Source organism: Pholis gunnellus, assembly GCF_910591455.1.
Source record: "Pholis gunnellus genome assembly, chromosome: 12".
In the NCBI taxonomy this organism is placed as follows: Eukaryota; Metazoa; Chordata; class Actinopteri; order Perciformes; family Pholidae; genus Pholis; species Pholis gunnellus.
In genome coordinates this window covers 9,269,563-9,295,070 of record NC_136539.1, presented here as the reverse complement: position 1 = coordinate 9,295,070, position 25,508 = coordinate 9,269,563, and the positions used below count along the sequence as shown (strand labels likewise).

Sequence of the window (25,508 nt, the reverse complement as noted above, 5' to 3'; positions counted from 1 at the left end):
CTGTTGATTGTCAATAATGCCATCATTGAAGGACAATACATAATCTCTGGGGCCTGCAGCCCAAAGAAGATTTAGTTAGCTCTGCGTTTGTCTGTTTGTGCTACTTCTTAAATGGTTGATATTTTTAGTATACATAGATCCCTTACTGATGTGCTAATCCACTAATCCCATTTTTTTCCCTGATTTTTTCACATCATGTTAAGATGTTACATAAGTTTATTGTAGTGTGTTTGTGTTTGTATGTTATTTAACCGCAAAACCCTCTCTTGTGGCATGTACAAGGCCGTTTCGGTCAATAAGCAGATGCAGAAAGAGCGCACACAGTCCTCCGTGACACGACTATATGCTTCACAGACTCTGCCGGAGACTCTGCTTCTGTTGTTTATGTAAACCGACACACACACACACACACACACACACACACACACACACACACACAGCTTCATGGCCTATAGACCTATATGATAGGCCACTGGTGTACAGACAGAGATCAGATATGTTCGAGCTTCTCAGCAGTTGACTCCATAAACCAGATGTGTGTGTGTGTCTTTGTGTCTGTGTGTGTGTGTCTGTGTGTGTCTCCAACATACACTGAGGAGCGTAGTAGCCATTAGAGCAGTATTGCAGATTGTCTGGTAGGGCGCTCAGGGCCACAAAATGCAATTAGATTCTAGTATAAAATATTTATTTCCACAACACCTACTGTGCACCAGAGAGGAGCCTTTACCCACTCCGTGCTTAAATATGAAAATAGTATATAAAGTGCATGCCCGAGAGAGCAGCAGATACAATTTCTCAGTGTGGGCTCGTGCGCCGGCTCTGTGTGTCTGTAGGCACAGATAAGAGAATGCACTTAAATGTGAGGGCAGGGCATGCTAATAGATGACAAGTCGTTTTATTACTTTTTTTGTATATTTGAATTGAATGCTCTTTATTGCACTTTAAACCACTGGGGGCAAATTGTGCAGCGCTACGTGTAGCAATACATTTTTATCTTTATATTTGGAGTTGATTTCACTTCTTTGAACTTGATTGTTGTGCTCTGTTCTAACAAAAGCATTGGTATAGTGTTGGGTTAACAAACTCCACTCATTAAAAATCAGAGAAACAGCAGCTCCCTCAGCTTTACGGCGCTTTAAAGCAAGTTCCAGCTCATTGTTAAGCTGTCCAAACCCGCAACTTTACAGCCTTCATAGCGTTGTTTCTTGGCTGCAGGTAGTTTTTCAGCCCCAAAGCAAAGTTAGTAACTAGCTGGTGAACATGGTCATTGCAATTAACAGCTGAAGAAACAGATATTTCCCACAGGAGTTGGTGGAGACCAAAAACAGAGCTAAAAGAGAGAAACACAACTCCAAATGAGCGGTGGTATTGCTCTGTAACAACCGGATATGTAAATAAGTAACAGTTTACTGACAAGCTTGCCATGTCAATTTAAAATGTGATGATATGTCCCCCAAGTAGGGGAAGTGTTATTGCAGGTTTATGTGAAAGTTTGAATGCAGGACATTTACTTGTTACCATAATTGTATTGCCACTATAATATGAGAAAATAATCTGATTACTTAGTTTACTACTAATTATATTGCCATGTTGTTGTCCATCTTATGTGTATGTCCATTTTTGTCTTTTTCCTTGTATTATTTGTCGCTACTGAAATGCTATTTAAATTATATTTAAATTCCCAAACTCAATAAAGCCATCAATCGACTCCAGCTTGACCTTTCTATTGTGAACACAAGCCTGGGTCGATTCATGTTGGGCTACTGAGACATTTAAGCTCAGAAACCACATGAGGAATTTAGCATGTCAGCATGGCGTAGTGTGTGTGTTCCGACCCCTAAAGGAGCGGGGATTAATGGATTGTGGCTTTTACTCCTCTGAAGCTGCCGTCCTCTCTGCTGTGTGCAGGACGAGAACCATCCAGCTGCCTCGTCTTCACCTCTCCAGTGTAGGCCGATCAGGCTTTTTTCACGGATCTTTTGTGCGGGGCTCAGTGAAGTTCACAAACTGGTTCTGTTCTGCTCTCTCACTGTGGCTCAGCAACCATGTGTGCTGGTGTGGGCGGATGAGTAGGTGGAGGCCAAAATGTCACGGAAAGACAAGTATGGATAGTGTACGGAACCAAACTCTATGTAACATATAATATCCATATTCACTCGGAGCACCAGAGACAAAACTTGTGTAAAGAGTTCTGAATATAATTTTATGAGTAAAGAAATCACCAGATATGTTAGAATTGGACTGTGCCGTACTTATACAAGGCTAGGTTTTGTTTTTTATGTATATTACTCGTGTGTGTGCATGTGTGTGTGTGTGTCCTGCACTGGGAGGATTACTGTAGATTTACAAGGCCTGGTAACAATGAACAGACCCACCCCAGGGACCCATACTCAATCACTATCACAATGAAACGCTGCTAATTCCTATTTAAAGCTGCCACACGGGCGCTGCCCTCCTTGCTCTCCAGGCCCAGGGAGAACAGGAAGCTCCGAGAGACAGAGCGAGGACGAGTCCACGTTATGTTAAGTCTGTGTAATTTCTGTTCATTTCTGTCTGAGTTCATCTCTTAAGTCTCCACGATTGAGTCCTCTCCCATTGTTTCCTGTGAGGTAACGTCACGAGACTAATGCGCGTGCCGCTTGAGAGCAGTTCACGTTAGCATCTGTGTCATTTGTCTTCGAAGGGCCCACCCAGGGGCCTCGTCCTCTCTAGCGCCGCTCCTTATTGGCTAGCCGTTGAATAATTCAGCAGTTTCAGACGTACAGGGGATTGCTTTAATTCCTGGCGAGCAAGTTAATGTCGGGAGTTCGCTGTTTGCATTAAACGCAGGCAGTAATTTGCAATGTCGGGCACAAACATAGCAAATAAGCACACAACGTTGTGTGCTGCATTCATGGCTGAAGGCGTATTCGTTCTCAGCGTATGCTACTGCTGCACGAGCTTTGCTGTAGGTGTGCGTCAGTGCAGTGTTATGAAACGCAGACTGCAAGATGAAGTTGCAGCGTTGCGTTTTAAGTTAGCAGACTGCTGCCACTTCCCCTCCTGGCTGCTGCACAAGCACATTCATTTAGAGATGAGCTTTAATTGGACACAGAATCAGGGACAGAAAATCTCAAGCTACATTAATATTTCAAAAGAACACGTCCGATACGTTGGCCCATCTGACTGGTCCTCTGTCTTTTTAATTCCTCTTGACTCCTCCACTTGCACTGCCCTGTCGTTTCACATGAATGCAGGTTAAACCAAAGCGTGCGCCCTCAGTACACACAAGCACGCACAAGCTGCGCAGGTTTCTGAGAAGCTTCTTTTTTTTTTTCCTTCCTTCGGCCATTAAGGGGGATGAATTATTGGCACCAAATCACTCGAGGAATCCATTTCACTCAGGCACACGCATGCATGCGAGAGCTGGCAAGCAAACACGCATGCACATATACAGCGCCTTTAAACTGGGGCGCTAACGTAATGGGGGTAATGATTTTTGCATTATTAATGGACCAGGCTTCATACTCATCCTAATTGAAAATGTTCTTTCATCTTCAGCAGTTGCTCATTTATCCTCTCCTTCAATGCAAGTGGTGTAATACATATAGTGTAGATAGCACATATTATGGTACTCGCATGCATAACCGGCACACATTAAACACACAAACACACACTGGACTTTTTGTCCTCTGCTCTTAAACTAACAGAAACAACAGCACTTATATCGGCAAATTAGTTTGTGGGAATGAAGGGGAGGTGGGGGGTCGGGGACGTTGGGATGAGAGGGGTTGTTTTTGAAGGGTGGGATTAAATGAGGGTCGTGCACAAGGGGATGAACAGAGGATCGAATGCGGATCGATGATGGGTATAAGCCGGAAGGTGTCATGGAAAGAAACCCAGGGAGTTAAACGCGTTGGGAGCATCATACTGTAGATTCATAACCCCCCCCCCCTTCCCCCCCTTCCCCCCCGTGGTGCCTGAAATGACAGATGGAAAGAGGTGAGGACAAAATGTGGTTTTCGCAGGAGGGATGTACGTAATAAAACTGAGTTATCAAATCGGCATCACACTGTGCGTGCTACATTGCACGTCTGTGGCTTTGTGCGTTGTCAAACGTCGTTGCCGCCTATGAGAGGAGCGTCTCGGTGTTCTCGTGTTTGTCGCACAAGTGGTCGCTCTCTGACGATCCCTGTTGACACACCGCCAGCACCTCCACAACAAACAGCAGGAGCGGAGAAAACTGAGAAGTGAAGAGACAGCAAAGGGATGAGGTGAAATGGGAGAAATCAATTCTAGGCATGTGCCGTCAGAACACCATGCAACACTTCAGCTTTGTGTCGTCAGTCAATAACCTGCAATCAGATGATGAGTGTGAACTGGTGGATAGACCTCACTCTCACTATACGTCCTTCCTGGCACTTTCTTTAGAGGGCATACTAGCAAAAACTAGTTTAAATAAGAATGCCTTGAGCTCTGTGTGTCTGTGTGTGTGTGTGTGTGTGTTTATGATCAAGGGTATGGTGCCTGGGTCTAAGCCTAGGGCAGTAGTGTCATTAACATTTCTGGCCCCGAGTGCCGCCCTCACTGGAGATGTCCCTTTACTGACTGGGTAGATGGGACAGGTCACTGCTTCCATCCCTCGCCCAGCCTCTCGCTCACTGTCAATTCTCCTGCCATCACCTTGATTTAGCGTCAAATAACTTATTCAACCATGGCCACGATTTTGTATTTCTTTATTTATTTCAGTTTTGCTTTTGAGACACAGATTTCCTCTCATAATGGGTTCAATTTATTTTAGAGGTCAGAGCAAAGAAAAACACCCAGCCCGACAGTGGGAAGGCTGGATACACATTAAAAATGGCTTATTTCACTTTGCCTCCAATTGTCACGACACCACAATTTCTTTTTTCAAATGTAAAATTACTCAAAATTGAACCCGCACAACAAAGAAATTGCATTATCTTCCTCAGACAAACAGATGGCAGCGACAAAAGAAACAAATGCAGACTCAAGCGATTTAAAATCTTGAGCAGAACAGCACAAGTTTTCTAATAGAGACAAAATACAGTATGACCGAGATGCTTAATGTCGCATCTGAATAAATCATCCCAATGTCTTATGAAACAAGGTAAATAATGAAAACATTACGACCGAAGTAACATACTGATTTACAACCAACCTGACAGCCAAGCGAGGCCATTGTATATAACCATTAACATTATATACTGTGGTCTGCATAAGAAATACGTGTAACACTCATGTTATACTGTTCAGCACCATGGATAGCTCCATGGACAGCGATGCAGGGGAGTTAAAGGGTGTACAGGCATCGGCGCAGTCGACCAGAACACCAGTCTTAACCATTAGTGGTGCTCGCGTTTGCTTAAGAACCCCATTTCCTCTGTGTGTCCCTGTCTGCACTTAGATTGTGTATTTTGGAGTCCCCCCCCCCCCCCCCAGGCTGTAAGTTATACGCCTGGTAATAGAGGTCACGAGAAACGCTCGTTCACAAACCCCGAGGATACAAAACCCCCATGGCCCACTAAACTTTTCAAGAGACAGCTCAGTTTCAGAATTACATTTTTCTTTTTTTCTAATGGAGTGTGTGTGTGTGTGTGTGTGTGTGTGTGTGTGTGTGTGTGTGTGTGTGTGTGTGTGTGTGTGTGTGTGTGTGTGTGTGTGTGTGTGTGGGGGGGGGGGGTTTGGGTTGTCTTGATTTCAATGCAGTCCGTTCACTGAGTGCCTGCGTCTGAATGGTTCCTTAACGGAGCAGATTTGATCAAGTTTGGACATCAAGATAATGTGCAACATCCCAATGAAGTCACAGTCTCAGAACGCGTATGCACTCAATCGAACGTTTGATTTCTGCCGACCGCGACTAGCGGCCGTTCCTTAAACTTAATCAAGTGGTTATCAGTGTTACCATGGCGACGGGGGTCCCCCTATTTTTTCCAGACGGAACGGTAAACGAGTCGCGCTTTCACCATGGCAGTTCGTGTTCGCTCGGTTGTACAGAATGGACCGGTACTTGACAGGGGCTTGATTCCAAGAACGTAAAGAAAAAAAAAGAACAAAACTCAGCTGAGCCAAGTCAAGAAGAAAATGTGACGAAGCTCCTCTTGCTCCTGGATTCAGTGTGAATGCGATGGGAGATGAAGAGAGACCAGTGTGTATTTTATATCTGACTTTGACAACTCTGGCAGCTGACAGTATGAGTGATGTTCTCCTCCTTGGCCTAACCTCACCAGGTTTTGAAACCGCAACGCTGTCCTGACGATAGTGCAGTAGCGCCACGATGCGTCAGATGAGCTAAAGCTTACAGGTGCCATTCTGGAGGGAATACACCAACAACGTATATCCTTGTTAAATTCTGAGGTATTCCTTTGTGAGGTGGTCTACCGTTTTACACATGTAGCAACCAACTGCTGCTGTTTACCAGACAGCCAACCACTTCACCAGTAGGGCTCTCTGTCTAGTTTTTTTTTATTGTACATTCATAAGCAGGCCTTTGCAGGAATGACTTTTTGAAAGATGTGAAGTTTACAGAGGCGGCTGAAGCAGAATAACCTCTGTAAATTAATGAAAGCCACAATAATCCTCCCTATTCCAGCCTTTTGGATTACCTGACTATTGCGAGCACAATTGCAAAGTCTGTGAGTGGAATTTAATGTCCTTGTTTTGTTTCCTTCATTCTCCCTTCCCCCTCCTTTTTTTATTTGTGTGTCTCAGGCCCGCGAGAGGGAAGTGGGGAGAGGAGCATGGGTGATAATGACTTGTCAAATTAGAAGCGATGGAACCTGCAGCGAGTGTAAACACAATTCGGAATGTTCAGATGACATTTTCCAAGCTGTATTTCTACTGGGGGAGATTAGCCGAGTGACAGCTCTGCCTGAATCTCCTGGATCACAGCTGCACAATGGAGAGCACCAGCGCACACACACACACACACACACACACACACACACACACACACACAAAGGCAGAGTCAGAAGAAATCACTGGCATTTTAATACTACACAGCAGATTGACACTTGCATAGACAAACACAGAGATGCCCTCACATGAGGACACACATACACACACACACACACACTTTGCATTTGGCTATCTCATGATTTGAAATGCGTCCTACTCTTTCAGGTCTTTCTTCCCAGCCATGGTCCAAGGGGCTTGGCTCAGCCTTTCGCTCCGCGTACAGATTCATGTGTGTGTGGCCTGCCCACACCCCGTCAGCATGATGGATGGTGTTCACACACAGCCTTGACTTTATAACTTATAGGGACTTTATTTGCATGTGTTTCCATTACCAGTAAAACTGCACATGATGTAGGAGAGCCGCGGACCTTTTTAGTAGTTCAGATATTAGGGGCTCCTGTTTCTCGGTGTTCCATTTTACGCATGGCCGTCCTCCCCGGTGCAGCATAAACAGCCACGAGCGTTGCTACTCATTTCCCAACTTCGCCTGTAAAATAAAGAGCCATTTACAAGGAACAATGTCCCGGTCTGCCACGTCTCCCTCTACGCTGCCCCCACTATTGGAGAGATACTATTGAGAATCCCGAGCGCATCAATTTGGGCCTCAAATGACTTTCTCCAGCTGGCCAAATCCTGACAAGCTTTCTGTTCCCCTTTAAAAAGAGCCTTTTATCACGAAGAGAAAGGAAGAAAGGATGAGCAAGGGAAAGAGAGAGAGAGAGTGAGAGTCAAGTCAAAAAGCTACTGTCTCAGTGACACCCTTTCTCACACAACAGGGGACATTTCTGTTCTATAACGGGTTCTGGTTAATTTGAAGTCAATTGGAGAGTTATTAAAAGGATCTGAGTGAGCGGTGCTGAACTTGGTCAAGGGCAACAAACGCACCCTGGTTTCTATATGAAACAATAGAAAGTGGACTGTCACCTTCAGGCAAACTTGAAAGTTTCTATGATTTACATATGATCTGCTTTTAACACCGTACGGTATGTGTAAATTCACGGATTCCATCCTGTTTTGCTTTTTGTACTTATTTAAGCCTCAAATGCATTTGCCGGAACACCTGCTCTGTGGGGCGAATCTCATCGCTGAGGATTTGCTTCCTTTTTAGGTATTGTTTTTGGTTTATCTCCGAAAGCTTCATGTTGCCTTTGAAATTACTCCAATATGTATGCAAATGTCAACATCCACTGCCACAAATTAGATTTACTTCATTTCCCTATTGTTCCCATATCCTTCTGTGGTCCTCAGGTGCAGGTTCAGTAGTTTAATGTAACACTGCTATGCATTACAGCACAATTTACAGTGTGTGTGCACGACAAATAACGTCAGAAAATGAAAATTAATAAAGCAAGATGCAGAGAAATGGAGGCTCTGATTTAATTCACATACAGTAGGATATGATGAGTTATCGCGCTGATGTGGAGAGACAAACCGGTATGGCCAGGATATATTTTCTGAGCAGAAATGTGTAGGGGTTAATTAATGCCTTCATATATAGGGAACGTGTAGAGGGTCATCAGCTTTTCTTTGTCTTTGAGATGCATTTTTCTACATCACTGCCAAACACAGGAGCGACAAAATAGAGCAACAAGCTGGGAAAAAAATGCAATCGATTTACTATAAAGAAGAAGAGAAAAAGACCGCGATTGGAGCTCAACAGCAATTGCAGCAGACATTAATCTTAGTCCATGCTTGTACAGTCTTGGGGCGAGCATTGTTTAACCTGGCAGGGAGGCAGTCAACATTAACCGTGTTTCTGAACGTTAGAATGAGAGCTAAACCAAGATTACATCAGAGATGTTTGAGATGCAGGTACTGTAAACCCAGAAAGAAGAAAAGAAGAGCGTTCTTCCAAGTGATTAAGTGTGAAAGATTTGTTGTTACAGACACAAGGCACAAGGAGTCTGGAGCATAATTAAATTGTACTAAATCAGCCAGAGTGGAATTAACACATTTCCAAAAGGTTGCGGTAATAGGACACTTCCCAAACAAGTACAAGAATGTTAGCTTGACATAATCGGAGCAAAACAAGCAGGTATAATAAAATTAGATTTTATGGCTTCGTCCACAATGACGTTATCATTAAGTTTTATGTTAATATGAATGGATTTTGTAACTTTTAATAGTAGTCTTTGTCTTACTTCTATTTACGGGATGACACTAAGTGTTGAAACCAAAGTTCCCATAATGTGGGGCTTTGGGATGTAAACAGGAAGTATAATGATGCGATGGAGTCGTTTGGTTATGTCGAGGACTGCAACTTAAGCCCCATTTTTTTAGGATCCGTTTGTTCACATTCTTGGCAAATTGGCACCATTGCAATGTACAGACATACCACTGGATCACATCGAAGAAACCTTAAAATGTGAATTTATCGATTTTTTTAGCAGATTCATGGACATTTATTCACAACGGACACTGGACCTTGGGAAATGTAAATTACACTGTGTGTTACGACTCGGAGAAGGTGAAGGATTTTGACAAATCTATAAAAAAAATGCCTTAATTGCCTCCATGAGGAGTGTTCAGCTGCTGACCGTGTTGATAAGCAGGCCAAATCAGCAGGCGAAAGTAAAGTAACTTACTCCCCATTGTTGAAGAACACCAGCACACACACCTGTCCCTTTCTTCGTACTCTGTAGCTTTGCCTCATTTCTCTCGTGCCCCGCGGGGAATGCGCCCCACCGATGGAAAACCTCTGGTGTAACATGTTCGAAGCTCTGCGAATAACTGCATTCTCTATGAGTTATGAGGATCAGGATCGACTACAAGCAGGAGAAGAGGAAACTCTCTACAAACAAAACAGCAAGGCTGTGAAAGAAGCAAATGCTAAGCAAATTACTCAATACATCTTTGAACAGTCAGCAAAAGCAGCCAGATTATTATGGGATACAATAGCCATGGCAGTGGGGACATAATCCAGGTCTGGCACTGGGCTGTGGAGACCTGGCAGAGATGCTGCTTGTTTACTTTGCATATGCAGCCATCACATCCCATCACAGTTAGCCCCGCCTCTATCTCTGTTTGTTTCTCTCTGTCGGCTCTTCCAATCCTTAATGATAGATATATATTATGTGTGTGTACTTTTTCATACACTTGGCAGACTTTAAACTGCGGAAGCAGTAACGACGTTAATAGGTTGGTACATTTCTGCAGCAGCTGTTCGGTTGATTTGTCCCAACATTTTGTCTCAGAGCAACTACTGGCCAGATGACATGACATTGGTTTACTGAAATGTGTACTCCCCCACAAATAATCTTGTTTTTCTCAAGTGTAGATGCTTTTAAGATGTCTTTTTTTTATAATTCTTACAGAAAACGTACAAAAAAACAGCATTAAGTGCCCTGTATTCAGCCCCAACTAACAATACATAACAGGAAGCAAACAGGAAGCTGAAGACAGAGTACAATGAATACGATGATTCGTTGTTTTTGTAAATTAATTCAAATAAAAGAAATAGGCACAACATTGTTTTGAAGTCAAATCCATACCTGTATTACTATATTTGTTATCCAGTCACGACAGACGGAGAAAGACAAAGAGGAAGGTAGATTTCTACAAGGTAGAATGCTTTTCCCTGGCCAACCGTTTTTTTTTTGGGATGGACAGCAAAGGTGGTTTACCACCATCTTTAGAGCGAAAAGATCAGTACTGGCCCACATTTGCATATAAATGAGGAATGTTTAACTGTCAGTGAGAGTGAATGATTTGGAGACAGAGAAATATGAAGTGGCACAGCACAGAAGGGAGCGATTAAAGAGTCGCATATCAAGTTACTTAGCGGAGTACAAACACAAAGAGAGAGCATTAATACACAATCATGCTTCAGTACAACATATCCTGTTTAATACATTTATAAATCATTTGAATTCATAAAATATTGCAAAGATAACATTTCAGTTGGTGTACTGTTGATAGACTTGAAAAAAAAATTATAGCTCATTTGTGATGCTTTTTGCGACTTGCGTGCAGAAAAGCTCTGGTGTTATTGTTTATTCGGGTCGTGTCAGTTCCTCTTTAACCAGATCTCGGGGCCCCACTGGACCAGAGCAGACCAGAACAAAGCCAGGCTACATTAATAACTTGATCTGTTCTCGTGTTGTGAATCCCAGACAACAAAAGACGAATGACACAGAAACTTGTTTTTCTCATCAGGTTGTACATCTTGCAGCAAATGTCATTTCATCTTCAAAGGCCGAAGTCTGTAACTGAGCTTACATAATTCTATTTTGTGTTTTTTTTCTGAACTGACTCAGTTGAAAATGCTTATAGAAACAGGTGGATGAAAACACTCAAAAGTCATGCAGAGTTCACCCATGTTAGATGCTTTAAACACCTACGCCAGCAAGTCTCGGTCCTGGAAGAAAGGCTTGAAGTCACAGAGATACAGCGATCCTACCGCTACAGGTTAACAATCAGGTTGTGGTTAACTATGCTGAACCTTCATTATCTCATCTGGAGACTAAAGTAGAGAGAGACCAATAGAGAAGGAATGATGCAGGAAACGAGCCGGTAACTATAACAGATTGTTAAAGGCACCTGAGCTCATATGAAGATTAATGTAAGCATGTTTTGTCGTACATTTACTTCTCTGTATATCAAACTGTCACACGTTATCTCAGCACAGAGGACTTACATCAGTAATTAATGCAGCACAGGAGAACAGGATGTAATTTGCCTGAAGATTATTGGTGGTGTTTGTATCTTATTCCTTGGCTTACTAGCACAGTGAACCATTTACTATAGATTCTGCCCAATTACCTTCAGGGGTCAGCCACAGTACCCGCACTGCTGTAGCTGGGAAAACCATGAAGATCTATAGTACATCATCAGCCTTTGCCAAAGATTAATAGTGGACCATGATGTTTCATATTAAAAAATATATATATATATATATATCTCACAGTGTATCGAACCAAAATGGAATTAGTCGTTATTGTTCTAAATATCGGTTGGAAAGCACCAATTGCGGAGTAAAAAGAAGATTACCAAGCTAGAGAGTCGGCTGCATCGGGAGATAGAGATCAAGTCATGGACACGGCGGAGTGGCTGAGGAGGGGGAAGGGGAAGAGAAGGAGAGAGACAGAAAGTTATTAAAGAGTCCTGATCTACATATAGATCATTAAATGTCTTCCTGGCCTGCAAGGAACCCTGCCGCCCACCCAACATCTGATAATTACACTTCATTAGGAGAGCAGGTAGTGGTTAGAGAAGAGAGGCCGACTCCTAAGGACGACATGAGAGAGAGAGAGTGAGAGAGCATGTGATTAGGAAAGCCAGGCACACTGGAGGGATATACCGTTGTGAAAGCATAATGGGGTTTTGATTATAAGGGGGAAAGGAAAAGCAGGAGTTGACTGAGATGACGCGCTCTTGTGACTGTGTACGTTTAGGGGTCGGGTTGCTTGTTTGTGTTTACACATGAGTGTGGGTCAATTCATCGTAAGCGGCCTATATTTGTTGCCTGGGATTAATGTCACAGGAAGACGGACAGGTCTGCCTCGACGCTGAATGTAATAAGGTTTTTGTGACACACACACACGTGTTTCCTGTAGCTTGACATCTCCCCCTTGCTGTTGGACCAGCCATACCTATGCCCTACACATCATGTGATGTAGCAGTGTTAGGGCAGCAGCCGGTAAAGGAGCGCTGCAGCTTATCGTGCTGCAGTAAGATTCATCGGGGCAGAGGCCAAGTTCCCTCAGTCTGACAGGCAGCCGGGTGGGGATTTGTCCATATGGAAACATCCTTTACACCACGGGCTTGTCCGAGAGTGGTTGTACAGAATCGCTGCTAAAGGTGTGTTGTCCCAGAGGTGCAGAGAGAGATCCTGTGTGTGTGTGTGTGTGTGTGTGTGTGTGTGTGGGTGTGTGTGCTGTCAGCAGAGGGAGAGTGAGAGGTGAGGACTGCAGTATTCCTCCAGCGGAAAGCATCGATTTTCCTGCCCAGCGTGGGGATGTGGGGAAATGTCAGCCTCTAATTGAGTTGATAAAACCGTTTTGAGTTTCAGACATAAATATGGTTTTGTCCCAACAAAAGGCCACCGCATTAAACAACTCCCATTTGGGGGTCTGTGAGGAATGAAAGGTCTCCTGGTTTGCACGCGCACGCCCTCCTGCGTGCGGACTTCTCGGACAGCACGTGTCTGCAAATCTGCACGGTGAAAGAAACTGACAGGCGGGCCGCGGCTGAATAAAGTGTTCTTTCAGTTCGTTCATTGTGAATCAGGATACAAGATCGTTAGAATAAACTGTTTTTGTTGTGGCGGGGAGGGCAGAAATGGAGAGTGTGAGAGAACGAGAGAGAGAGAGAGAGAGAGAGAGAGCGAGAGAGCGACAGAGGTCATATCCATTAGTGGCGTGGAGGCTGAATAAAGAAAAGGCTGAATGAAGCCTCCGCTGTCCCTGCTGATTAGCAGATTGATATGCAGAGAGAGCAGAGGACTTACCTGCTGCCTTCAATGGAAACTCTCTCTAATGCCAGGTGAGGAACAGTTGTGTATGGTTTAGTGTTTTTCTGATGATTATCTCCTAATTAAGGCGCTGGGATTGGGCAGGAGTGTGTTTGGTTATCGGCAAGTATGAAAACTAAACTATTGACATTAGTAAAATTCTTAAAATCAATAAGGTTATTAACATATATTGATAATAACGGGGCACCACCCTGGGATCAGGGTCCAATAACCAACTATAAAAAAAGTCTCAAAATTGGTGTTCACTCAAAATGTCAATAGTCAAAGTACTATTCCACATTCAGAGTGAACAGTAAAGGTTTGAATTTGAGCACAGACCACATATCCAACACTAGTATCACAATACACATGCACAAAGTAGTCCCAGAAAGCTGCTCTTTAAAGTATAACAGAGTTTATTTACTTTTAACAATACTGTTGAAGTCAATCATTTTATAAACGAACAACAACTACTGCACAATTACGAGTATACTTACTAAAATCAGCAAATGTGTGTGTGTGTGTGTGTGTGTGTGTGTGTGTGTGTGTGTGTGTGTGTGTGTGTGTGTGTGTGTGTGTGTGTAGGTGTGTGTAAGGGGGGAAGAAGCGAGAGAAAATGTAAAACGGAGCAATGAGGCACACGATAGAGGCCACGCTTACACGCCACCTGCATCTGAGAGAAGCATAACAGTTCAACCTATATGTGTGCATGAGTAGGCGTTCGTGTGTGTGGGTTACTTTCAACAATAAGGAGAAGGAAAACACACAAAGCAAGGCAGATCCTCACCACCACAGTAAAATACAGCAACTTTTTATCACACAGAAGCCCGACTGGCTAACTCACAAACAAAAGCCTCTTACTTGAGATTGCTTCGTAGCAGATAGCGTGTTTCTTTGAATTTCTGTCTTCAATTCGGGACGTGGAGCTTCACTAGTTTGGTTAACTGCACGGCGATAAGGATTTATCCTTCTGACGTTAGGCGGGAAATGCTTCCTTCTACAACCGGCAAATGTCGACTGGAATAGGAATCCAAAAGAGTCTATTGTTCGACTAGCGAATGTAGCTCTTAGGGTTTCCTTCAAAGCAACAATGTCGTTCATGCAAATCGAATCGCGTGGGATGGCACGGAGCTGTAGCGCTTTACCTGCGTTTATAATCTCAGTGACGTCATGGCCGTATCACAGGGATCCCTCGTGGTGCCCATGGCCCTCATCCAATGAGACGCCTGTCATGTGGTTTCAACCAAATCTCTCACACAGGTGTGATTTTGACGCCTGATGGGGGGATGCCGTGGTTTAACCAAAATCAGGCTGTTGAAATGCCATGTAGGCCTCATTTCTTTTGTTTCAACCACATGGTGACGTCCCAAAAAATGCTTAAATGGTCAAAGACGATAGATGCACAAAATGGAAGTGAATCTTTTTTTTTTTCTGGACTTGTTTTTGTGTGATATTTGAATAATTTAGCCATAAAACTCAATTGCCAAAAACACGCATTCCATGCTTGAATTGTCTAGAATCCATAGTGTTCATCGGTAAGATGCTAAACAAGTTGTATAATCAAGTTTAAAGTTGTGAAGACACATGAGAGCGCATGTGTGCCTCTATAGGGGCCTTGCTCTCATTATTAGGAATGATAATTAGACAGGCTTTCACACATTGTGTCCTGCACACACACACAAGCACACACTTTCTGTTTCCCTCACATTCATATGGAAGCGCACACACATTTGCGGCTTAGCCTACTGGTAATTAACAGACACAATTAGGCAAGACAACCGTTCATATAGGGAATGCACGCTCATGCAAACACACACGCACACGCACGCACACACACACACATACACATACACACAGACACACATTACTTCCCTGGTAATTAAGAGTATTAATTACAAGCATAGCTGTTCCTGTGAGGCTCTCTATCACTCACAGACTGACACGCAGCAGGGTTCTTATTGCTTTATCTCACCACACCATCACCACTTCTCTCTCTCTTAGTCTCTCTGGTTACACATGCACAGACATGTACCCGGTAATATACACTTTCTGGATTAACAAATGGTAGCTAATTAGTCAGAGACTGATCGCTGGCCATAGGTTAACTTCTGGCCATAGGTTAACATGTGGTAGCTTGGGAATTGAGAGAGATCTGCTGGCTAGAACTACAACAGATCAGGGTGCCTAGTCAATGCCTGTGCCAGTGTTTTTGATTTGTGTCAAAGGTTCTTTCAGCTGCTGTGCCCTCTGCCTTTTTTCTCGCCTCTGCACTTTTTTCATACTGCAAATTAGGTCGCGAAGTAAAGTTTCTGTATGTATTGCGCTTGATTTTATCTGTAAAATGAGCGACTCTAGTTTCACTGCCGTATGCACACTAACCTATGTGGACATGTAGGCCAAACTCTCCAGTCCAGTCAGGGTAGAGTGTCTTTAGAGAATGGATTATTAGCTCAGGTCAAAAAACTGTGGGACCAAGAGCCTGAGGGAAAATATCTCCACATAGAACTGTTAGGAAAGGAACACGCCTTGCTTCAAGAGCTCGAGGCGCATTCCCAGCTAACGATCCAGCCTTGCACTCTTTCACGTTGGAGCTGTGGTGCATCCTCAGCACTTAGAGGAGCCTGACATGGTCATTCCCAAATTTGTACACTGGTTGCGTGCTCGCCTATTGCAGGACAGTGTCTGAGCGGTCTCTGCAGAGGCCAAGGTGGCGCACATGTCCTGAATGTGAGAGCAGCGTCAAAATAGCAGAGGGGGGGGGGGATTGCGCAGTAAAATTGCCATCCTCCAAAAGCAGATGTTGAATTCTGTGCAATATACACCATGAAAAATGCATACTTGCATACTATTATAGAGCTTTGTGTCTCATCCCTAATAAAGCCATTAAAGTGAGTGCTTTATAATAAATAAGGATTATTGTGGGTGGTTTATGACCTGATAATCCTCATCCCACTCATATGTTCTTGTAAAGTAACAGAAAGATGCATAATATCTCAATATAGTTTTTGCTGTAAACATTATATTTCTATGTCCTGTCATCACACTGCCACCTATTGTGTATGCGCTCATACATGTTTTATTATTTCTTAATCATTATTTAAATCACACCTTGGTAAAGTGTTGATGTACGTCTCTCTCGCTCTCTCTGTTTCTCCGTAGTGGACGGCTGCACAGATTGGTCAGTGGACTACCTGAAGTACCGAGTGCTGCAGGGTGAGCCGGTGCGGCTGAAGTGCGCTCTGTTCTATGGTTACATCCGGGCCAACTACAGCCAGGCACAGAGTGTGGGCCTCAGCCTCATGTGGTACCGCAGCTCTGGCCTCGGCCACAGCGACTTCGAGGAGCCCATCTCTTTCGACGGCGTGCGCATGAGCAAGGAGGAGGATGCCATCTGGTTCAGACCTGCCGACCTCCAGGACATGGGCCTCTACTCCTGCGTGTTACGGTAGGATGGAGGGAAAAGAGATAACGCTGGGGATTATTCTATATATTAGAGGGATATATTATTTATTTATTTAAATGTTCAGTTGCGCAAGTTATCTGCTTTTTGTTTTGCTGTAGTTTTTAAAAAACTGTTTTTCTTTTAAGACGTAGTTCGGCATTTTGGGAAAATGCTTTTTTGCTGTCTTGCAGAGAGTTAGATGAAAAGATGAATACCACTCACATGCCCGTGCATTAAGTATTGAGCTGGAACCTGAAGGTTTTTAGCATTGTTTAGCATAGAAACTGGAAGCTGAAGGAATCAGCTAGCTGGGCTTTCTCCGAAAGTCGAAAAACAAGCCTATCAGCAAAACTAAAACCTACCAATTGGCACTTTGTAAAACAGTTTAATCCGTAGACAGACAGGAAAGTAAGAAATTACCCAAACAGACAAGACATGTGGTCTTGGTGTCTTCATTTAACTATCAGAAAGAATGCAAAGAAGCATATTTCCCCAAAATGTGAACTATTTCTTTTAACAGGGAAAGATAATTATATTTCTGCAAAAAATAAACGACCCGTGTCAAGAATGTTCTTGAAAGTGCGTGGCATGATGATCGTGATTGAGTGACTCCACATATTTATCGTATACTGAGCTACAGTATAAGCCACGTGAAGTGGCGAGGAGATATATACAGACAAAGAGATACAAACAAAAACACCCACACATACTCACTCTTTAGTGGGCCATTACAGAGAGACTCTTCCTAATACAAGATGCATAATTATGTGGCAGTAACTTATTAACCTTTACAGTGGAGAACATCCCTCAATAAACGGCTCATTGCAGCTCCTCATTTCAGAGCATTTTTAATAAACCCAGTTAAAGGCCTCTTAAAGACCCAGAGAAGCTTGCATGATGCATCGAGTGTGACCGGGGGAGTGTGTTTGTGTGCAATGATACCCCAGCTTATACCGCAATTCATTACTGCACTCTGTAGGACTAATCGGGCACAAACAGTGTTGTTTCACCGTAAATTAATATTGTCTTTGATTATTGACAATTTCTTCTAACAAGGCTCGGGTCCTGTTCAAATGTCGATTTATATTCAGAGCATACTTGTAGAGCACTACAGTTGTAAAAAGTGCCCCCAGCTCTCGTGTTTCTGTTCGTGTTGAGCTGGGGGGGGGGGGGGGATTTCAAACTCCTTAGATACTCTAATCAGAACAAGAGATTTGCCTGTGAGCTGAAATCAATTTTTTCTTTGTTAGGGAGTAAGCTTTTGAATCACACAATTTAGCATATATGACCTAAACACTCAACCCTAAAACTCCCTTCAGGCAAAGAGAGGAAAAATATGCCTTTTGTCTTTTCTTTGGAGTTGATACAATATGCAGTAGACCTTGATATGACACCTAACAATATAACCCTCGTTGACATTCTTCAGGATGGACAAATATTTCACAACCATATGGCTTAATGAATCGACGCCTCTCTGACATATCATCAACATTTGTAAATGTACGGTAAGCTTTGTAAATGTAGGCTTTATTCACCCTGCTGTATTGTAGAACTGATTGATTTATTATTCGATTTACCTAAAATGCATTATGCACCCAATAAACGGGCAGCTCTTGTGTATATTTCAAAAACCTTAATGGGTTACTCGGTTTAAAAAATCTCATTAATACATGCAATTAAAAGCACATTACATGCCACTGGAACTGTACAGCATGTCAGAATGGGCAAGCAGAGTGTGTGTCATATTTCTCACGTTATTTCAATGTAAATTAGTCCTGAGACCTAATTCAGTGGCTTCAATGACCTTCTATGTTGTGCACTTTTTATAGATGAATAATCTATTGCAATTAGATTATAATATAACAAACCAATGTTGTATGTATGTCATTACATGCAATGCTACATTCTATATCACCAAGACTCAACAGTAAATTAAAATAGCAAGTCTAACAGAAACCACTTGCTGCAGCTCTCTCGTGCATTTTCGGCTCCCACCGGCAGATTATTTTTGTAGGCCAACCCCGGAAGTTAGCGTGGCTAACGTGCAACTAGCACGGTTCCCTCAACAAAAAGCCAGTGGGATTTTTATTGCAGAAACAGCCTCTGTGCTAAGCATACGTTTATGATACTTACATGTTTTGTTCAGCAAGATAATATGCGCAAATTAATAACACTTTTATGATTTTTAAAGCGTGAATTGCACTCAGCAGAGTTCCTTTTTCTATAGTGATGTTTTTCCCCGCCCCCTACTCTTTAGCCACGCCCTCTTCAAACTCATGCATCGCTTGTCAACACTCCCGAATGTGATTGGTCAGGTTGAGATGCTTGTGATTCCTATTGTCCGTATGAGAAGCATGGAGGATGCCTTCCGGGCAATTTGGTGGCAGCGATGGAAGTGAGCTACGTAGAAGCAACAATAACCGCACGCTGTGCTCCATTGATTTTATTGTATCACAATTTAATGTGATCTTGATGTAAACCTCCTCAAATTATCGCGGATAGTCAGCACTTTAGAGCCATAGCCGTGTTTCATTTCTGATCTAGTGCGCTTGAGTACAAAAGCCAACACAACAAAACAAACAAAAAGATGTGTCACTGCCCTAATACCGTCTGAGTGCACTGTATATATGGCAGGATAGTCTCCAGGAGCTCTAGGCGTGTTGTGTACTGTCTATACATGTACATAAAGGCCCCTGTGTTAAGTTTAACTTTTTTACTGAAGCCCTCCAGATGTTTTACTCAGACAGAGATATGGAGACGCACTCTTTGGGTGCTGCATGAATGTGTGCATGTATGCGAGTCGTTATCTTTGTCCTTCTCTGTCTGGAAATGTAAGTCTAATCGGCAGTTTTCACGTGAAGGTGACTTAATTTACATAGTAATCGCATGTGCTCTCCCTCCCTTTCACCCCTTTGCTCCTTCTCCCTTTCCCCAGCATGTCATCTCACTTAGGGCCTGTAACATCGATTCATATCATCAATATGTCTTCCTCTCTCTGCCTCTCACGCAGCCACAGTCCCACTACATTTCACCTGATGAATTACTTTATAATGGTTCTAGTAATGAGTCCGTGTTCTGGAGAAGGTGCAACCGTGTGTATTTCCTTCCCGTGATTACGTTATCCAACACGGGGCGAAATAATGTGTGGAGAATTACAGCTAACGCGAGCCGCTGACTAATATCCAAAGCAGCTACACTCAAATAGAATGTGACAGACGTGAAAGACACCACAGGACTGTGCATCGACCCCCGGCTGTCCATCAATCAAGGCGCCACCCCTGACACCTTCCCACAATGCCACAGGGTGCCTGCTGTGAATATTTAACATGTAAAGATGTCTCCTTTTGGCTCCCCGGGGACTTTAATGGCTCAGGTGCACGACTGTGAGAGGTCATCTCTGATCGTCCTCCCGTTCTATCAACAAGCGCCGCGGGTCGACTTTGTAGGTGTGTTAATTTGCCCACCCGCGCGCGCGTGCGTCCACACGTGTGTTGGTGCATGTGCGTTTGCATGGTCGAATTTGTTCTGTGGACAAATATATTATCCAAGTGTACTCTGTGAACCTACAGCACCGCATCTTCCCACTCTATTCCCTCCAGAAGGGAGGCATTGAGTCGATAATGTTAGATATCAGCACCAAGAGGGCATTGCTCTGTTGCAATATCTTGCATCTTACTTTTGCTTCTTACAGCATTTTCCAGATGCCCTTTTAGTCATCTTATGTTGTAGAAGTATACAGTATCTTGTTTTTTTTCCTCTTTCCAAGTAGCTATTCTCCTTCTGTTCCTCTCATCGCTATCTCTCTACCCAGTGCACATAGCCACATTGTCTTCAAAGTGTGTGTGTTGTGTGCGTGTGTGTGTGCATGTTTGTGTGTGTGTGTGTTTTATGGTCCCAGGGGGTCAGAGGTGTTTATACGAGAGAGAGGTGACTCCCTTATTGCTTCCATAACCTGAGTAGATCATATGAAACCCTGTCATTTACAGTGAATGGGAGCATCTGGCGAGCCGTAAATGTAATGTAATGAAATGAAATGAAAGTTCATATGGCTGGTGTGCGCGCAGCTTCACATTCGACCCGCCGAGTGCCGGCCCGTGTCAGACCGCAGCCAGGCTGGAGGATAGAAACACAGACAGAGATGCCTCATTAAAGCATGCAGACTTTTAGTCTGGGGCTGTTCTTGTTGTGGTGCGGAGCATTCTGCCTACGTCACAGCTATTTCAGATTACAGTGTGCTTCCAATTTTGTGGCAGCAGTTTGGAGACGACCCTTTCTTGTTTCGACGTGACAATGCCCCCTTGCACAGAGGGAACGCTTCCGCCCCTCTAAAAACTCTGATAATTGCTTCCATTATCTCCAGACTCGACTACTGCAACAGCATTATTCATTTCTTCATAGCAAGTCCCTAACAGACTCCAGCACATCCAGAACTCTGCTGCTCGCCTGCTCACTCACTGAAGCGCCTCTACTGGCTTCCAGGTTCAATTGAAACTCTTTTTCTCTCACAAAGCCCTGCTAAACCACCTGCCTCACCCACCTTGTCCACCGCCACACTCCATCTTGCAGCATCTATGACTCTGACGTCAACCTCATGTCCCCTCCGTGCAGGACCAGGCACTGGACCTGTGGTGACGGGGCCTTCTCCGTAGCTGTCCCCTGTTTCTCTTCCCAAACACATCCATGGCTGTATCAAGCATGCTTTGTTCAGGAAGTCACTCAGAATTTGTCAAGTTTGACCTCGTGCCTTTACTGTGTTTTAAGGTTCTTTTATCAAATGTGTTATGTGAAGTGTCTTTGAGTATCTAGAAATGCACTCTATGAATAACAATGTGACCAACCTCACGAATGCTCTTGTGGCTGAAAGTGAGCAAATCCCTGCAGGAAGGCTCCAAGGCTTCCAAAAAGCAACCTAGTCGGCAGAAAAAAAACAATGTATTGCATTGTACTTTTCTGCAAACCAAAGGATGCGTTGAATGTCGATGTTTCTGAACCAATAAATACATTTCATGAATACGTCTCATTCAGCCTTGTATCACGCTTGCTGAAAGGCATAATACCACGTGGTTAACTATGTGAAACAAATGGTAAACAAAACTACTAAAAAAATCATGGTTTGTGTTAAAATAATAACGTAACAACGTAAGGCATGAATACATAACACCCACCCTCTGCATAATGTATTATGCGTTAAATAACAAGTGTAATAGCAAGCACACATTATGTAACAAGCATAAGTCAGTGTTTTACACAGCACACTGTCAGCTGTCTCCTGGGTGAAAGTCCTGTGTTTGTTTGACCTATCCGCCTCCCCTCCCTGCCTACTCTCAGTGGACTTTCTCACGTGTTATACGCATTACTATCCAATTATACTACATAACTTTCAACAACGGCCGCTCTGTATACTACTTCACTTGCTCCGACCGAATACAAAAACCTTGCCGTTCATCGCATCCATGGTTTGCCTTAACGTACAATGGCAACATGTTTTCCTGGTCGACTGGGCTGCCAAAAAGAGTGTAAGCTGTAAAGTCACCGAAGTTGTCGTCATACCTTTGGCCATGTACGGGTAGTTTGGTAGGGAGCCTCTTGGGAGTGGTGATGGGATTAAAACGATATGATGATGATGATTATGACAATCATGATAACAACTTGGTGAGAGAGAGAGAGAGAGAGAGAGAGAGAGAGAGAGAGACATCCTTCACCTCTGCCAGCTCCTTTGCATCAGAGGTGAAGTGTGTTGATGGTTACTGGGAGACGACGGGGGGGGGACGTGCAGCGAGGACTAACTCCTTGTGATGACCAAGCAGCTTTCTGCGCCTTCATGTCATGAGGCCCTTTCAGTGTTTGCCTCTTCTCTGATTAGCATTCCCACGTCCCGGCTGACTCCCCCCATAAATCCAATAGTGGTCGTGATTGTGAGTCATTGACTCGGTAAAGCTGCTGAACACGTTGTTATTGCTAACCCCACAAACACAGGGGAGGAGGAGGAGGAGGAGGAGGAGGAGGAGGGAACCAGAGGAGGGGTGGAGAAGGATCAAAATAACTCAAGGGGCATCCAAGGGAGGAAACATAAAATTCTACTTGTTTGAGTGTGTGTAGCGGCGTGAATGCTCGTCTTATTGTAAATCGTTGATGCAACAGTCTGACATATGTATCGGACAAGTAAATGCGAATGTTAATCTCCTTGTATTGCTGTTCTCTGCCCACAGGAACTCCACGTACTGCATGAAGGTGTCCATGTCTCTGACGGTGGCGGAGAACGACACAAACCTGTGCTTCAACTCCAACATGAGGCGAACTGAGAAGGCTGAGCTCAGCAAGAGCAAAGAAATCCTCTGTCCTGACATAGAAGACTATGTTGAACCCGGCAAAGAGCCGGACATCACCTGGTTCAAGGTGGGCTCAGCACTCTGAGGAGTTTCTGGTTGTACTGATCTCTACTGTCGCGTGGTTTGCGTGTCGTTGCAATACTTGCCTCAAGGTTCATTTATGTCTTTTTCTGTGTGTGCGTGTGTCTTGAATACTGTTATTTGTTGTCTGCCAGGGAAAAGTAATACGGCAATCATCTGTCTTTGTGATCATACAACCGAGAAATATTCTTGAACGGTTCATTGGTTTGTTTTCATCTAATTTCTTGGCTGTTTATGTTTAAAAGCCTTGTCGGAAACGTGATTCCAGATCACTTAGGCAGATTATGTATGCATGCAAATGATCGCGATAAAATGCGGCAAGAGAGAACGCCCTAAAGAGAACGAGGCCTGGGCAGAGGGCAGCCACGGAGACGGCTTTCTTGATGAACACAGAGCTAGTATGAGGAGAAAATTGTGCGATGTCACTCTATGCCCTGCGGATTTGAGCGCATGTCCTCCAAATGCTCCTCGTCCGTGATCTTTATTCAGCACGCACCTTCACCGTCTCTCACCTGGGTCCTTGCTTTTTTTCCAGGTCAGGCATGGCCTGCGGACAACAAAGTGCATCCTGGTGAAGGGCTCAAGCCAGACTAATCACAGGCAGATCCGCAGTAGATTAGCAGGCCGGGCTCGACCTCTAGGTTTCCCCAGAATTCAATTACGGTCTGGGTAATGACTGGGAGTGCTGGAACCCAGAGTTATTTGGACCACTGCAGAGCCACAGTGATTGAATTCGAAGGTTGCCGGGAGCAATGGTGGAATAGAATCCGCCGAGCCACCGTTGTCCCCGCCAGAGCACCGAGAGGGCTGCAGAGAGGGCCGTGTCGCAGAGACACTCATTGTGCCTGCACACACGTATAATCACACATGCTCGCAGACGCAGCACAAACACTCTTATTTTGCCAGCAGAGACCCCGTGTAAATAACATTCTCTGTCCTCTGTGGCTCTACCATAGCATTGAATGGAGAATATTTCGTTCAGTTGCAATAAATCTTGATCCGATAAAGAGGATAATGGCGAGTTTTTATGCAACCCCACCACTTCATCCACCTAACGCTCAGTGATGCTCAAAAGCGTTTGTGTCCAGCTCAGACCACTTGGATCTTGGATGGATCTGATTAATTATGAAGCAGAGGGAAGGTCTTGAATTTCATGATGTCGGCCTTGGCCAGAATATTTTATCCCGACCATGTGCAGCACACGCTACCTTCCCACCTGTCTCTCTTTATGTATTCCACTTCTCCAGTGATTTATCAAAAGTAAGCTGTATATGTAGAAGCTTAAAAATTGACCTGCCTGTCCTTTTCTAATGTACAGGAGTGCCGTCCAAAGCAGTGGCGTGCCAGTATCATCCAGAAGAGGGACATCCTGTCTATCCAGGAGGTAAAGGAAGATGACATTGGGAATTACACCTGTGAAGTCCAGTTTGGTGGCTTTGTGGTGAGGAGGACGACTGAACTCACGGTCACTGGTAAGTCGTCAAGAAAAGCATAAGACGTAAAGATGACGGTGTGTTTTTGTATGTGTGGAGGCTATTTTATCTGTTAATGTTGGAACAATCAATAGAGTAGCAGTCACAGGTGCTGGAAGAAAAGGAATGGATGGTAACAAATACACACACACACAGACACACACAGACACACACAGACACACCACTGAGAACTGCAGCGATGCCCTGCTGCTGTGTTAATTACTGGGGGAGGTTGAATGCTGTGGCCTGGCCTGTATCCCTTCTTCTAACTCAGCACTTCCCAGCCGACCAAGCAGCGTTGAAATATTTAAGGCTATAGGCGAAACCCCTTCACACAGAGAGCTAAAGAGCCAGGACCAAGGTCAGGAGATTTACAGCACTCTTTCTCTGCTCTCCCTGTTTCTATCCCTCTCTCTCTCTCTCTCTCTCTCTCTCTCTCTCTCTCTCTCTCTCTCTCTCTTTGCCTCGCACAGCTGCGAGGTGAGCGCACGACAAATAAAAGCATTCATTCCTCCTCTCTCGGTGGGAGTGTACTCGAGGGTGAGACGTGGGGACCGGGCGCTCTGAGCGCTGCCAGGTCAACCGCTCTGATTAGGGTTGATGAAAAGGTCAAATCCGGTTCGCTTTGTTTCTTTCCCTTTCCTTTTCTCATCTCTCAAACCGCCCGTTGTATTCCAGTGCGTACGTTCGTTCGATGCTACCTATTATTCTGTGCCCAGTAGCGTCACAGCATCCAAATTAAAGCTTCAAATTGTTGCCGTGCTCAGTGATGCTGC

The 25,508-nt window shown here is 44.1% G+C and overlaps 1 protein-coding gene across 1 annotated transcript in view; it reads left to right on the top strand.

Moving 5' to 3' along the window:
* il1rapl1a (interleukin 1 receptor accessory protein-like 1a) overlaps window positions 1-25,508 on the top strand; it is a gene marked incomplete at both ends in the record, with an annotated part of 128,462 nt that overhangs the window by 26,652 nt on the left and 76,302 nt on the right. Inside the window, 3 exons of the mRNA XM_079169837.1 lie at window positions 16,568-16,853; window positions 23,060-23,246; window positions 24,579-24,732. Coding sequence (XP_079025963.1) covers window positions 16,568-16,853; window positions 23,060-23,246; window positions 24,579-24,732 — 627 coding nt within the window. The remainder of the gene's footprint in view (window positions 1-16,567; window positions 16,854-23,059; window positions 23,247-24,578; window positions 24,733-25,508) is intronic.